The sequence below is a fragment of the Podarcis vaucheri genome (assembly GCF_965113315.1).
Source record: "Podarcis vaucheri genome assembly, chromosome: 7".
Lineage (NCBI taxonomy): Eukaryota > Metazoa > Chordata > Lepidosauria > Squamata > Lacertidae > Podarcis > Podarcis vaucheri.
In genome coordinates, this window is record NC_138765.1 from 60,646,773 (window position 1) to 60,662,512 (window position 15,740).

The following is a 15,740-nucleotide window of genomic DNA, read 5'->3' on the forward strand; positions in this document are numbered from 1 at the left end:
GGAAAAATGCATGGTTACTGCAAATTAATTTTATTACATTTAGAGAAAGTAAATGTAAAAGTAAAAGTGATGTGCTTTGGTAGAATTAACAATAAGAAATAAATATTTTTGGGGAAATACGCTGAAGTACTCTGTCATCAAACAATGAGTAGGGCAGTAATATGTTCAATGTGATTTAATTTGGGTAAAAAATGGTTACTGGTATTATTATTATTATTAAATTTTTATACCATCCTATACCCATAAATCTCAAGGCAATATCAATGGATGGGTCTGTGAACTTTTTCATATATTGCCAATCTACCAAAAAATCACCCTAATAGCTACTCGTACCATTCTGGAGAATAATGAAATATATACAGTTGACCCAAAGGGTTTTCAAAATGTAGTAGCATGACAGCTGATTCTATGTTGCTAGATTTCCGCATATAGAATGTCAGAAACAGGCCATAATAAAGTGAGATCATTATTATTTTTGTCACTAAATTGTATAAAATATAAATGCTGATTACTAAGGCAGCTATTTAGATTAGAAGGTATTTTTGGAATTAAGGGAAGTGGTGTTGCCACTTCAAAGACTACCACGAGAGCCCTACCTGCCTCCTGAATTGATGAGCAAATGTGAAAGTTATTGGCCACCACGTGGTGTGAGAGCTACTACTGGATAACATGGTTATAGGGAATCCCTGTCCACACGGTCTTTTCTTTGCTGTTGCTGTTAAGGGAAAGTTGTTGGATCAAGGCTGGTATGAAGTGCAGGGCAAAGAGGAGGAGGGCTTCCTTGGGCAACAAGCTATCAGGCAAAAGTCTAGGTGGTCAAATTTGGCTTGTGGTTTCTTAAGTGTCTGGAAAGCAATGTATGATGTAGGAGAATGTGAGCAGTATTAAAACTATGACTGCATGTGGAGCTTGAAGGAGCAGCTGCAATTTTTACCTTCAGAGAGGGGAGGAGAGGCACATGAGAGCAGGGAAGGAACCGACTGCCACACATGAGAGTGTGGTTCCCATCCAATGCATGCAATTTAGTTACAATGAACCTCTGTGGAACAAACACCCTTTTGGAATGGTGATTCTCCGCCTCCCCGCCCAACACACATTTTCTCTCTGCTAGGCATCATTCTCTGTTTAGTTTTCAGCTTGTCTTGTTTTATACAGTGCTGTATGGATTTTTTTGTTTACCTATTGACATTATGACCATTTCCAATATGTTTTTGAATTGTTATACTTATTGTTAATTTGATATGTGGTGAGCCGCTTGAGGAACAATTTTTGTGGAAAAGAAGCATACCATTAGACAGGTGAGGAAAACTGATACTGGATTATTGTGCAAAGATTCAAATGGACTGTCTTACCTTTCAATTTACTGGTACACAACTAATGGATGACATTACTCAGGAGCCTCTCTGGATATCCCTGTATAAGAACTTTATCGCCTTGTCTACAGCTGTTCCATTAGTCAGCAATACAGAATGGGTTCAACTGCTCTGTGGTATGTACAAATTATTTTAAGACATGCATTTTGTTGATGCACCTTGCTAAACCAGCTACTGTCTCATGTATTTCTGAACCTTCAATAATAAATTCAAAGCATAATGAAAAACTATTTTTAAAATGAAAATTATTAAAATGGGTGGTGTGAAAGAACATAGTACAATACTTTTATGGGCAAAAAAGTACTGCAAGATTATATTCTCCATGAAATACAGGTAATGGTGGCCAGTAAATTCAACTGCATTTTGGCAAAGAGATGACCCTGCTTTGAAGGCTGGGGCCTTCCAATCCTACAATTTATTATTTTAAACTCTGGACAACATGTCTTTCCTATGTCTAAACCAGACCCTGTAGCTTGATGGGTGACCAGGAAGGAAGCTAAGCTTGCTTGAGTTCACTGAAATTCCAGTCCTGGAGGAGGACTGTTAGTAAGTGGTAGGGCTGATCAGCTTGAGAGACAGTACAGGTAGGAAATAGTTTTGATTCACTTGGAGGGGGTACAACACGCTTCACATGTATGAAGTCCAAATTTCCATCTCTGATCTTGCTACTTAAAAGGATCTGAGATAGCAGAGCAAAACCTATTATTATTATTATTATTATTATTATTATTATTATTCGAATTTATATACCGCCCTATACCTGGGGGTCTCAGGGCGGATCACAGAATAAATCTATACCCATAATGCTGGAGATCTACTGCTGTCAAGGCATGCAGCATTTGACTAGATGGATCAATGGCCTGACCCAATGTAAGACTGTTCTTTAACCAACACCTGCAACTGGATGAGCATCACTAGCAGAAGATACTAATACTACTCAGAGCAAGCTAAAAGGTTAAGTAGCCAGTACTGCTAGCATCTTGTAACACTGCAGTCAGGACAGATATACAGTGGTACCTCGGGTTAAGAGCTTAATTCGTTCTGGAGGTCCGTTCTTAACCTGAAACTGTTCTTAACCTGAAGCTAATGTCGCCGCACCGCCACCACACAATTTCTGTTCTCATCCTGAAGCAAAGTTCTTAACCCGAGGTACTATTTCTGGGTTAGTGGAGTCTGTAACCTGAAGCATCTGTAACGTGAAGTACCACTGTAATTGGATCAGAGTGCTGGCCAGAGCAGTGGGTAATCATGTATCTATAATGCTACACCATGAAAGCAATTTATTTTTGCAAAATAGACAAGTTATTAGGGAAACAATGTGCTATAAGAATAAATAACTATGTGATAAAGTAGAGTTTAGGACATACACACAACAGTTGGAACATTTCAACATGGAAGCCCATGAGAGAATGGTGGGTTCTGCCATACAGGATGTTCAAGCTCTGATTTCCTGCAATGAACAGGGAGTTTGAATAGATAGCCTACAAGGCTCTCTACAACCATAACAAAAACATCAGAAGATTTTGTCCACAAGTATTATACTGACCAGTTTTCTGACATCCAAAAGCTATCCGCAAAGGTTTGAAGATGTAGTGCGTATTAACAAATAATAAAATTATAAATATAATCATATTTTTGTTAGGATTACATTTTAAATGATCATCATTATAACACTTAGGTCAACACAGGAGTTGCCAAAATGAAAGATCATGAGATCTGCTTTGAGCAATGATTACTAATCTGAGGTGATGATTATCTTGAGGTTGGTTTTTTTTATGCAGCCTTATTCTGACTGCGACTACAGAGCACAATATTACCGTAGTTTACCTCACAAGTCAATGCATCTGAGTAGCACACACTTTTTCCTATGCTTTCTCAACACCCAATGCCCAACTGTGGTTGCATTTGGACGTAATGTTCAACTATGGCTTAGAGATGTGCATGACCCTTGGGCTTGTTAGCTCTACCCTCTGGCATGACCAAAAGCTTTCATTTCCATTTACATGGTTAGTCTGAAGTATTATTTGGGAAACAAGCCAAATTCAAAATGTGGTTTATGATCCTGGCTTGTTTCCGAACCACAGTTGTAACAAACCACATTCTGAGCTTAGGCACCTCAAGAACTTTGGTTAGCAGGTGGGGTATAAATACCCCTGAATACATAAAATAAATAATAGAACACAGTTAACTAAGCAAAACTTCCAATATCCTCCTTGCATCCACCCCAGAAAAAGAGCTGAACTATGATATGATGTGATGTATGAATGGACAGACTATAGTTACAGCTTGGCATCTGGGGGCTGCTATGCCTAGAGACAGTAGCGATGAGCTGATAGAAAGGGCTGTAGCTTCATGTTAAGAGCATTTGCTTTGCATACAGAATGTCCCAGGTAAAATCCTGTTCAGCCAGGGATAGGAAAGACTCCTGGTCTGAAGTCCTGGAGAACGGCTGCCAGTCTGTATAGCCAATACTGTACTAGAAGGGCCTACAGCAGGGGTCTGCAACCTTTAAGACAAAAAGAGCCACTTGGACCCGTTTCCGAAGAAAAAACAACAACTGGGAGCCGCAAAACCATTGTGACATTTAAAACAAATATATCTCTGGAGCCACGATCTGACAGCGGGCGGGAAGGTGACGTCGGGACGGTGCGTGACTAACGCACGCACCGCCCCCATGTGACGTCACAGCCAGTACAGCGCCCGCCACAGTGAGGAGTGTCGGGGCGCACAATGCGCCTCCTCCCCTCGCTAGTATCCGCCCCGGAGCCGCAGCAAAGATGTAAAAGAGCCACATGCGGCTCCGGAGCTGCGGGTTGCAGACCCCTGGCCTACAGTCTGACTCAATAGATGGCAGTTTCCTATGGTCCTAAATGACAGTAGACACACAGCTCTAAACCATGATTTGGTTACATGTTTGGAAGCACAAACTATGGCTTGGGATCTAAACTATGTTTATCGCAGAGCATCAAACTACTGAATTTAATACCCACACTAAAACAGAGGACAGTACTTAAAGAAATGCACAAAAACAACATCTAACAGACAATCAAGCCTCAGCCACTTTCAGAAGTACAGTACAAGCCTATCTCAAAATTACAGGATTCCCCAGAAAACAATGCACATGAAGAAAAGGTTTGTCCATTAAACTACAAATTTCTACAATAGTAATTGATATTATATTATAAAAATGCAAAGTAAGACTTCTACACCTGTCTGCAAGACGGAAGGGGAGGTGATTTTTCATAATCTGCTTTGCAGGAGAAACTTACAGGAGTTCCATTCTTTGAAACAAGATTTGTCAACGGAAAGTTTGGGAATTCTAACTGGAACTCTTTTCTTCAGTTTAAGCAAACACTTTGCACTTCAGAGGTAACATTACATTTACTGCAAAGGTTCATATGGGGCCCACATGCCTTGAAGCAGGTTCTAAGAGAGACATATACAGCTACCTGAATAAAACCACATGCAATGCCAGCAATAAATATGCAGCTAAAATATTCTCTCTTCTACACATTCTGACCTTCTGTGATTATGGGACAATGTGTCCACCCTGCAATGAAAAACAATAAAGCTGACTCTGCAATGGCACCAGCATTTGTAAAATTAGAAAGTAATGAGAAGTCGAGGTAAAAATCCATATATACACAAGATTATTACGATTAAAGATACACAAATCAAACAAGTAAAAGCTGCAAACTACCTTGAAACGCCAAAGGCCAAATTGTTTTGCTGAACACTGCAGGTTGTAACTAATGTTAGTTCTACCCAGAGCAGACCCCCTAAACTAAATGGGCATGACTAACACATTGTTGACAGATGTTACATATCGCTGTAAAAATCATTTGAAGTGTACTAAAACACAGTGAAAGTGGAATGCTACTACAGTTTTTTTAAAAAAATTCCCAAGCACAGAAGAAACAGGCAGCACGGCTACTTCCTAGAGAACTTTAAAATGCTTGCAATGTCGAAAAATAAAAGCAAAAAGAGCAGACAGGATATGATGGAGGCACAAGAATGGGGCTTTGTGCACAGGTGGGGCATTTTAAGACACATTGAAATACCTTACATTTAATTTACCAAATGTGTGTGTAACGTGCCATGGAGGAGTTGTGCATCAACTGCGCAGATGACTTACTTCCACGCCCTCTTTGTACTGCACACAGGCAAAACATTTGTATTCAGAAAGGCACCTATCTCCTGGGACCTTGCATAATGTAACATTATGAGTGACAAAGATTCTCTTTAGAAAATGTGGATTGTACAGAAAATCAAGTCTTTGCACAGGCCGATAGATGAGGTAACATCCCCTCCCTGATGTGTTGAACACACAGTCCCTGGTAAAAACCCAAATGTATAGCCCCTGAATGCCATGCTCTTTTTCTCTGTGTGTAGTAGGCTTCCTGGCCCGCGCACTACCATGCATTGGAACACATGCTGCGACAGCACAGAAAGACTCAATCCTCAGCGTGTCCTTTGATACCGTGCACATGTGCACCTATTGCTGTGGTACTCAAGAACATGAGTAGCATGCATTTACTAATTTTCTTCCCTCCATAGAAAAAAATATGCACCTGAGTGCTTCTCCACCCTTTTACATGTACAATGACCAAATAGCACACCACAGCAAAAATATATAATCTGCGTAACAGGAGATGTGAAAGCTCCCCCCCCTTCCTGCATTTCAACTTGGATGCACATAGCACACAATGGTAGAGGAATTCCCATATTCAAAGGAAACAAAGAAAGGGGTGCACTACATCCCAATTTGAGAGAAGGAAGAGAGAAAGAGAGAGACTGACTTGCATCTCAGATAGGAACAGGAACACATTCTTGCTTCCCACGCCATGTGCTCCTGGGCCAAGATTGCCAGACAGCATTTTAAAGAGACCACCCCCTATTAAAGCACATCATTTGCTGCAGAATAAAATGAAAAATGCTACAAGAATCTCACATACGCAACTCATATGAGTTATTGTGGATCTCCAGATTAAAAAATAAAACAGTAATACAGGGGTCTTGGTGGCCACATGTTCTCCCCTATGCACCCACCCAATGGCCATTATGCTAACTGCACCCCAAATTCTGTCAAATTCAAACCTGAACAGCTGACAAATCTGGCCAATCCCCAAACACACTCCAGGCCCTTTCAGACCTCTGCAGCAAGACAACTCTGTCCCCTGCCCCAATGCCAAAAAGTAAGGGCACAACAGCATTGCCTTGAGTGGCAATCATGTAATCCAGACTAGCCCCCAAGAACAATCCTTCAACAAACCTACTCCGCCATATATTTTCCAGCCTAACCTAGCTAGCATCCCAAACACCTTCCTGACATTGGTATCACTGCCGCAAGTTCTTCACCCCAGCTTGTAGGTGTGAGTTTTTGGCCAAGTTTCTACTTCTGTCCAGTATTTCTCAATGCTAGCCTACGAGCAATGGGGGCCCCCTCAAACAGCACTGGAGCACAGCTATGGAAACCTCAATGCGAAAGGATCCTTAAAAAAGAAGGAAGAATCTGCCAGCACATGTGGAATAGCACAGCCTGGCCACTGAGTAACTTCTGACACCCTAGGCACCTGGGACTCGACCTGTGGGACCTACCTCTAGGTTCAAAGGTATAGAAACACTTAAAAAGAAAAAAGGAGGTAAAAGGAAAAGTGAACGAATGAACCTTTGCCTGGAATACTTGCTCTTACCAATCGATACATTAAGTACACATTGCCGGGAAGCAACTGCTCCACCGTTTTATAACCTTGACTAGGGCCTAGTCACACTACCCGCCCCTTTTATTTTCCCTACCATAACCCCACTTCCCCCTCCGCGATGTGATCCCCTTCCCGAGGCCTCTCTCCACGGTGGAAAAAAGAGATACTGGGGGTTGGGAGAGAGGGAGAAAGAAGCGCTAGCCATGTTGGTCTCCTCACCCCACCACTCCTTGGCTGTAGTTCGCCTTCTTCCACGGGGTGCCGGTGTAGGCGGGCTCGTCCGGGCCAGCTTGCGGCCTCCCCAGGGGCCCGTCCCCCGGCGCCGGGACCCCGCTCTCCCCGGCGGGCCCGAGCAGGAGGGTGTAATTGAGCCCGAAGGTGCTGGCCTTGTTGTCGCGCTTCCTCTTGTTGCTGGCGGCCGAAGAACCCGAGCCGGCGGGCGGCGATGAAGTGGAAGACGAAGAAGGGCCAGCTGCCGAAGAGGCGGCGGCGGCCGGGGAAGGAGAAGAGGCGGCGGCGGCGGTGGAAGAAGAAATAGAAGAAGACGAGGAGGAGGAGGAAGAGACGGCCGCGACAGGAGGCGCTGGGGCTGCAGCCGCTGCCCGGGCGCCGGGCCTGCCTGCCCAGGCGGTGGCGGCCGGCGGCTGCGGCGAGGAGGCCTGCCGCCGGTGGAGGTGGTGGTGGTTGTGCTGCTGCTGGTAGTTGGCGCTCTCGAGCGGCAGGAAGTCGGGCTGAGGGTCGCAGCGGGGGCCGCGGGACATGCCGGGCGGCGAGGCCGGGCCGACCCCGGGGTTGGCGGCGGCGGCGGTGTTGCTGCTGCTGCTGCTGGAGGCGGCCGAGGCAGGCTGCTGCTGTTGCTGCTGCTGGGCGCGCTGCTGCTCGTGCTGCTGCTGCTGCTGCTGGAAGTAGAGATTGCGGACCCCTTGCGTGGTCTCCCAGATCTGCATCCACAGGCGGTTCGAGGGGCCGAGCTGCTCTGGCTGGAACCAGGCGATCCGGGGATCCATCAAACGGGGACCCGGCCCTCGAGAGACTGGGCGGCGGCGGCTACTCCTCCCCCGCCTGGCCCGGCCCGGCCCAGCCCAGCCGGCCGAGAGCGCGGCGGCGCCCACCGGCTCGCAGCGCTAATGGCGGGCGGACGAAGGCGGCGGCGAGCAATGGAGAGAGAAAAGGGAGACTCTCCTCCGCTGCGCTGTGTCGGCGGCGGCGCCCTCCTCCTCCTCCTCTGCCCAGTGAAATGACTGGCGGTCCGGGGCGAGAGAGGTCGGCCGGGCGCTGAGTGGCTTCCTCCTTGCTTGGGCTGCTCCCACTATCGCTGCTCCTTCGCCGCCGCCTCCAGCACACAGCAACCCCCGCCCCTCTCGGCGAGCGAGGCGGGGCCCTGGCGAAGAGGTGGCCGCCGCCGCACGGGCCGCGCGTAATAAAGGCGTGGGAGGAAGACGGAGAAGGAGGAGGAGCAGGCGGCGGCGGCGACGAAGGAGGGAGAACCGCGCTGTGGCCGGGCTTGGCTGCTGCCGAAAGCGTGCGCGGTTCAGGGCTCGGCTAGGCCCGGCCTGCCTCTGCCTTCGTCGTCGTCGTCCTTCTCCCCCTCAGGCGCGCTCCAGTCCATGGAGTTACATCCTCCACCATGGCAGTCGCACCGTGGCGACGGGCCGCGCTGTACACTGAGCACGCACGCTTCTTTTCTCCTTTCGAGATTATTACTGTTACCATCACCATCGTTATTTCGTGATATAACAATAGCTCTTACGTCGTTCTTTCACTTGGGATGGGGTGGGGGGACACACAGACACAGCGAAGAAGCTCCCGCGTTCTCCCGCAGGAGGGGAAGGCGCGTTTCTGGGGTCACAGAAGGGGGAGCCCTTAAAAGGGCTGACCCGGGATCATGGGGCTGGTCGTGTCGTCCTACCCCCACCCCCGCGTCCCATTTCTTTCCGCCGCGTGAAAGGGGCCATCACGCAACTCCCATCATGGCAAGAGTCCAGAGGTGCAGCCATGTTAAGTCCTGGTTACGGCAAGCGCCAAAATCGAGACCTCTCGGCGCCTTCGAGGACTTGGGCTGCCATCCTGTGTATACGCGCTGAACTGGGACCGAGTCCCATTTGAACGGGAAAGGACTTCACTCCTGAGCGGGGCAGGCGCAGGGTTGCGCTGAAACTGATTTTATTGCGGCATGGGCTTCTGTGGACTAGAGGCCATTTTATCAGAACACACACACACACCCGAGGCATTTAAAATGTGTAACACAAAATGTAGTCTTGTGGCACCTTAAAAGGACTGCTTCACTTAATGCTGCAGAAACTTTCAGGGAGCTACACCAGCGGCGTGCTTCGGCTGTTCAGCCTAAGCTTCACCATAACTAGCTGGTGCTTTGAACATTAAAAATCCTAGCAACAGTACTCCTGTAAGAACAAAAGAAGCTCTGGTTGAATCAGATTTATGACCCAACTATTCCTGCATCCTGTTGTTCATCCAGATGCCTGTGGGAATCCTGTTGCAAGTAGGATTCGGGCACAAGAGCCCTCTCCCCTCCTGTGGTTTTCAGCAACTGGTATTCAGAAGCATTGCTGCCTCCAACTTCCATGAATTTGTCTCATCTTTTAGAGCTATCTAGGTCTGTGGCTATCATCACTACCTCACGTATGTGAGCAAGTGTCATAGTTTAACTATGTGCTGCATGAATAAGTTCTTCTTTTAATCTGTCCTACATCTCCCACTGTTCAGCTTCACTGGATGTCCACAAATTGTACTATTTACGAGAGTGGAAAAACAACTTTTCTCTATCCGCTTTCTCCATGCCATTGTATACTTTTATAAACTTCTATCATGACCAGAGCCATAGCTAGGTGATCTTGCGCCCCTGGCAGAACCGTCCAGATTGCACCCCCTAGCCATGGACAAATTATCTCTTCTTTCCAACTCTCCTCCACCCCCCTTCAGTTCACTCTCTATTGAAAAACATTTCTTATGAGGCAATAATCAATATTTATATTTATGGACATATTTTAGCCGATTTTGCACACACACCCCATCGCCTGGGCCCCTGGTGGAGGCCCACCTCACCACCCCTAGCTATGACCCTGATCATGACACCTCTTTCTCATCTTTTCTCTAAACTAAAATATCCAAGACATCACAACCTTTCTTCAGAGGGGAGTTACCTGCAATGACGAGATAATAAATTGATTTGTTGACAAGCTGCTATTTCTTCATGCTCCCCCAACCCCAAATCTGTCACCCCTACCAACCCTATGATTGTTTTAATACAGGGCAGTCTAACTTCTCATTCCAAGTGGACCACAATAGTACTTCAAAATGGAACCTGCACACCGCACACTGCCTTGTTGTGCAGAGGGCGAGGCGGTGAGGCCAAAAATTGACGCCCCACCAGACCACCATGCTGCCTTCCCAAAGGGATAAGTGAGGCGCCAAGCTTTGAAAAGGAGGCACAAGGGTCAGGCAGGGTCCTAGAGCTCTCCCATGTTCTTCCCAAAGCTGGGAAAGAAGAAGAGAAGAAGAGTTTGGATTTGATATCCCGCTTTATCACTACCCGAAGGAGTCTCAAAGCGGTTAACATTCTCCCCTCCCTTCCTCCCCCACAACAAACACTCTGTGAGATGAGTGGGGCTGAGAGACTTCAAAGAAGTGTGACTGGCCCAAGGTCACCCAGCAGCTGCATGTGGAGGAGCGGAGATGCGAACCCGGTTCACCAGATTACAAGACTACCGCTCTTAACCACTACACCACACTGGCTCCCTTAACTAGGCTTTGGAAAGGAGGCTAGAGTAAGGTTACCAGATCTTTTTCAATGAATGCGGGGACACTTTTCAACTTCAATGGATTTTGTATGGGGACTGATTTGTAAATCTGGGGACTGTCCCCAGGAAACGGGGATGTCTGGTAACCTTAGGCTAGAGGCCCCTATGACCTTTTCCCCAAAGCCCATAATCTTGTTTTCCCGGCTTTGGGAAGGCAGTGCAAGAGCTGTGGGGAGGGTGTCAAATGTTTCCAAGGGCTGCCAAAAAAGGCACTGAGGGCTTCATGTGGCCCTCTGACTGTATGTTAGACCATCCTGCTCTAATAGTTCATTTATGTCACTTTACATTGTAAGAGGCTTTGTACATTATCCTCACAACCTACTCCTCTCACATATCTCCATGCACGCAAACCTTTTGCTGGGGAGACAACACACACTCTCCTTCAGTTGCTGTCTGTGTCCACTACCTTCATAAACAGATGTGCCATCTCTCCTTTAGGTTTGCCTGCATTCTATCCACCATACCAATTGGTTTTTCATACCATGCCTCCTCTGTGGAACTTGTGAAGTACCGTAATACTAAAGATAGTCACTTTGACAATGAGTAGAGCGCATTGTTCAGCTCTCTACTTACCTGCTAATGCTACACTTCTCCAACACATATAGGATTAGATAACAGTTTGCCAAATTCACATTCCCAGGTCCTGACAGCTCCCCCAATTTTGTTTTAAATTTAAGGACTTGGTCAAGACAGAACAATAACCAAGCCTGACAAAATCATTTAATTAAATGGGAAATAATATTACAGCTGCAGCTCAGTAGCAAAGCATCGCAGCTTCAATGCCCAGCATCTTCAGGTAGGGCTGGGAAACATTCATTTGAAATCCTGGAGAGCTGCCATCATTGTAGACAATACTGAGCGGCATGGACCAATATAAAGCCACTTTCTATCTTCCATCTGGAAACAATGATTTACCTCTGGTAATAAGAGGCTAATTTTGCAAAATTCAATAAAATGAGACTAATTTGTGATAAAAGTGCACCATTTCCCCCTTTAGTCTCATTTTTACGATCCCAAGCAGGTAAGGAAAGCAAGCTTTATTGAACTCTTTCTCTCTGTAGTATTGGACTAACAGGCTATATTCAGTGTGGGTCAACCGCACTGCAGGCTTGTCTTACAACATTGCTTCCAGAAATGCATAGACCATAGCACCTTTTACTTTCCAGCTTTATCTTCCGATTCCCACCTTCCCCCAGCTTCTTTCAATCCATAGATTGGCTTATAACCATTATGCCTTTTTCTGACTTACACAGTGGCTCCGACTTTCTCCACCTTTTTTTGCTTTTTAATTCACTTTATAGAATATGGTCATCCTCAAACTCACTGCCATTAGAGTGATCCTTCCTTTTTCAGATACTTGATTGTTTCTTCATGTTGTGCTTTGGTTATCTTCCCTTTCTGCTCTTATCCATGAGTTTTCCTCCCAGATTTATTAATCATGTTCACATATTTTGTAGTATACAAAATGTTTGCTATTATTCACAAAAGTGAAAGAAGTGTATAGCCCAGACTAGATGGCAATGAAAGAATGAGACTTACTATGGGAACATCCATTGAGGTTACTTCTTTGTCCCCACACCACCCCCACAAATAGCTTTTAAATGATAAATGGGCACCCCTTTTCCACTATCACAAGGTCAGGTTCAAAAAAGGGACTTCTGCGGGTCCCTTTTTTTTTGAACCATTATTATCAACATGAGAAATGTGTGTTATATAAACACACACACACTTATTAAATGCTGGGAGGGGCAGCCAAAGAGCTGAGGTCAGCAATACAGCATGCAAGTAAGTGAAGACAGTGTTGGTAGATGTATTAGAAAACTGGTGGATGTATTAGATAACCAGATAAATTGTCTGGTTGACTAAAGGGATAGTCCTTGTTCAAGTGCAAACTTCTATAGTTGCTACAGTGGTACCTCGGTTACATATGCTTCAGGTTACATACACTTCAGGTTACAGACTCCGCTAACCCAGAAATAGTACCTGTATATTGTGCAGTGTACAGGGGTTTAAATATTAAAACCAGCACTTTGAAACAGTCAGGAAAATACTGCAGTTGTTCCAGAACTAATGAGATTTACAGTGGTACCTCAGGTTACATACGCTTCAGGTTACAGACTCCGCTAACCCAGAAATAGTGCTTCAGGTTAAGAACTTTGCTTCAGGATGAGAACAGAAATGGTTCTCCAGCGGCGCAGCAGCAGCAGGAGGCCCCATTAACTAAAGTGGTGCTTCAGGTTAAGAACAGTTTTAGGTTAAGAACGGACCTCCAGAACGAATTAAGTACTTAACCTGAGGTATCACTGTAATGTGTTTCAGAACACATTTGTTTGAGACCTCCGGGTACAGGCAGTATATAAATTCAATAAAAAATTAAGAATAAGAATAATGTTCAACATAGTATTCAGGGCCTGAACTAGTTTCTGCAGGTCAGCAATTTCAGGCCTTAAAAAGCATACTAAATGCTAAATATGTGAGTGTCCTTTCTGGAGAACACCTTGCTACCCCTTCCTCCACAAACAAAAGTTCATCAAAACCATTAGCAAAAATAATTCACAGAATCTTAACCACTATGAAGCCACATAAACAAAGTAGTTTGTCTAGTTGAAAAGATCTGAAGGAGTAACAAAAAATGTTACGTTATTTACTTGTAGCTTGTGTCCCTCTATCACTCAAATGCATTCTGCACTTGACAGGGATGGGGAACCTGTGGCCCTCTAGATGTTGCTAGACTTGAACTCCCATCAACTCCAGCCAGCATGGCCAATGGTCAGGGATGATGGGAACTTTAGTTCAACAACATATAGAAGACCACGCTCCCCTTCACTGAGCTAGACCAGGCTTCCTCAACCTCAGCCCCCCAGATGTTTTTGGCCTACAACTCCCATGATCCCTAGCTAGCAGGACCAGTGGTCAGGGATGATGGCAACTGTAGTCTTAGAACATCTGGAGGGCAGAGGTTGAGCAAGCCTGAGCTAGACCATACCACCTACAGTGGTGTGCCTGGAAGCAATCTAATCTGGCATTTGCAGAAATTGCAGATAGCTACGAAGAAAACTGCACCCATAAAAAATTGTCGAACACCCAAATCTTGGGAATTTGTTTTACAGATGAGGGGCGGGGAAACACTTATTGCCAAAGACTTCACATGACAATTGTAAGGTGAACCCCACACCCCAAGGCATTAGTGTTGCTCAGTAGCAAAAGACAAATATATTCCATTAGAAGCACTGACCTTTTTCGTCTTGCCCAAACTGAGCATCCAAACCCTTCACTCAGCAAGGCATATCATCTGGTCTGATCAAAATAAGAATCTGAGGTGAGAGTTATTACAATTTGGATACTATAACTTCTCTCTCTCTCTCTCTCTCTCTCTCATACATACAAGCTTCACTGAATAAAAAGGAAGCTGAAGTACAGTCCTATGGAGATTCCCAGGGAACCTGCCCCAACAATAACATCAAATTGCTTTGAAGCAATTTGTTGTTATTCTGTCTCTCACAGCTACAATAAACCTACCATTAAAATTATGGACTGGTCATTTCTTCGTCGGAGGGCAAACGGGCAAAAGGTAGTGAAGCAATAAACACAGGTCTCAATTAACTGGGTAAGGGAGATTGCTTTGTTTTCATTCGAGTTTCCTCATTCTGATTGTATATAAAAAAAGGTTTAATTGTTTCGCTTACCAAAGGCTCACAGAGATTTTCCATCTCTGAATGCATGATTAAAATTGCTTTGAGCAGATGGTGTGTAAAAATGTACTAAGTGGAAGCTTGATTTCTAAATGTGTTGCACCTCCGACCAAAACAATGCAGGAAATTAGCCAGCAGCAGGTACTGTTTATATTGTGGTTTGTATTTAGCAACATGAAAGTGCTATCAGCCAGAACAATATGAAGAGACAGAGGCATGGCCTCTGTAAATCCTCAGCATGAGATTCTCTTATCCCAGAAAAGTTGATGCTGAGATTTTCAGAGCAACAAGTTCCAGGTGGCACCTTCACGCTACCTACAGCTTTGTCTGATATTGTCAACAGACACCGCTTGCAACTTCTACTCCTTTCTCACCATACCATGGCAAAACCCAAAAGGTTTAAGAGAAGGAAAGCAGAGAAAGCAAACACTTAACAATCACCGCCAAGAATTTTCTCTCTGATTCCTGCCACCCTCATGCAGAACTAGCAATGTGTTTGTGGAGAGAAAATGTCCCTATGAAAGCGGGGCTAAGGTGGTCAGCTTATCATGTCTTTAGAGGTACAGTTTATTTCCTAGATCTGGAGTCGTGTGATTATTGTCAGCCAGGGATAGAAACACAAATCAGAAATTCCCCATTATTACAGGGCTTCAGCATTTCCAATATTTTACGTATTTTGTGTGATTGCAATTCATGCCATACCCCTCCACCCCCACAACTTAAAGACAAATACTTAACGGTTCTGAATCACTTTTCAAATAAAATACTATTCAGTTAAAACTTGGTTTACTAAACAGAACCCTTCCAACTTTCCAACTTGTAATCTCCACAATATATATTTTAGTAGAACTGCAAATACTTTAAAAATATTTATTTATATGCATCCAAGTTTAGTGCAAAAACACTAAACTATGTGTGAGCCACTATGATGTGGCTCATTTACCCACCCATTTGAAACATCACCAGATTGCCTATTCTATGCAAGGTGGGGAGACACTGATCAAATAGCCTTTTTTCTCTATCCAACAATACACAATTTTTTAAAAAGAAAAACCCTCATAGATTTTTGGGCAGGGGGGTATTAAGAAACAAAATATAGTGTATTGTCTTGGCTTCTGTATATTACCCTTGTATACCGTATTTTTCCATGTATAA

At 44.9% G+C, this 15,740-nt stretch overlaps 1 protein-coding gene across 2 annotated transcripts in view; it reads right to left on the reverse strand.

Moving 5' to 3' along the window:
* TENT4B (terminal nucleotidyltransferase 4B) overlaps positions 1–8,822 on the reverse strand; it is a 51,393-nt gene extending 42,571 nt beyond the window's left edge. The window contains exon 1 of one of the 2 annotated variants that reach the window (XM_082232911.1): positions 7,295–8,822. In XM_082232911.1, the coding sequence (XP_082089037.1) occupies positions 7,295–8,082 (788 nt within the window). In that variant the 5' untranslated portion in view covers positions 8,083–8,822. The remainder of the gene's footprint in view (positions 1–7,294) is intronic. The other variant, XM_082232910.1, reaches the window with a different exon arrangement.
* Positions 8,823–15,740: the final 6,918 nt, after the last annotated feature.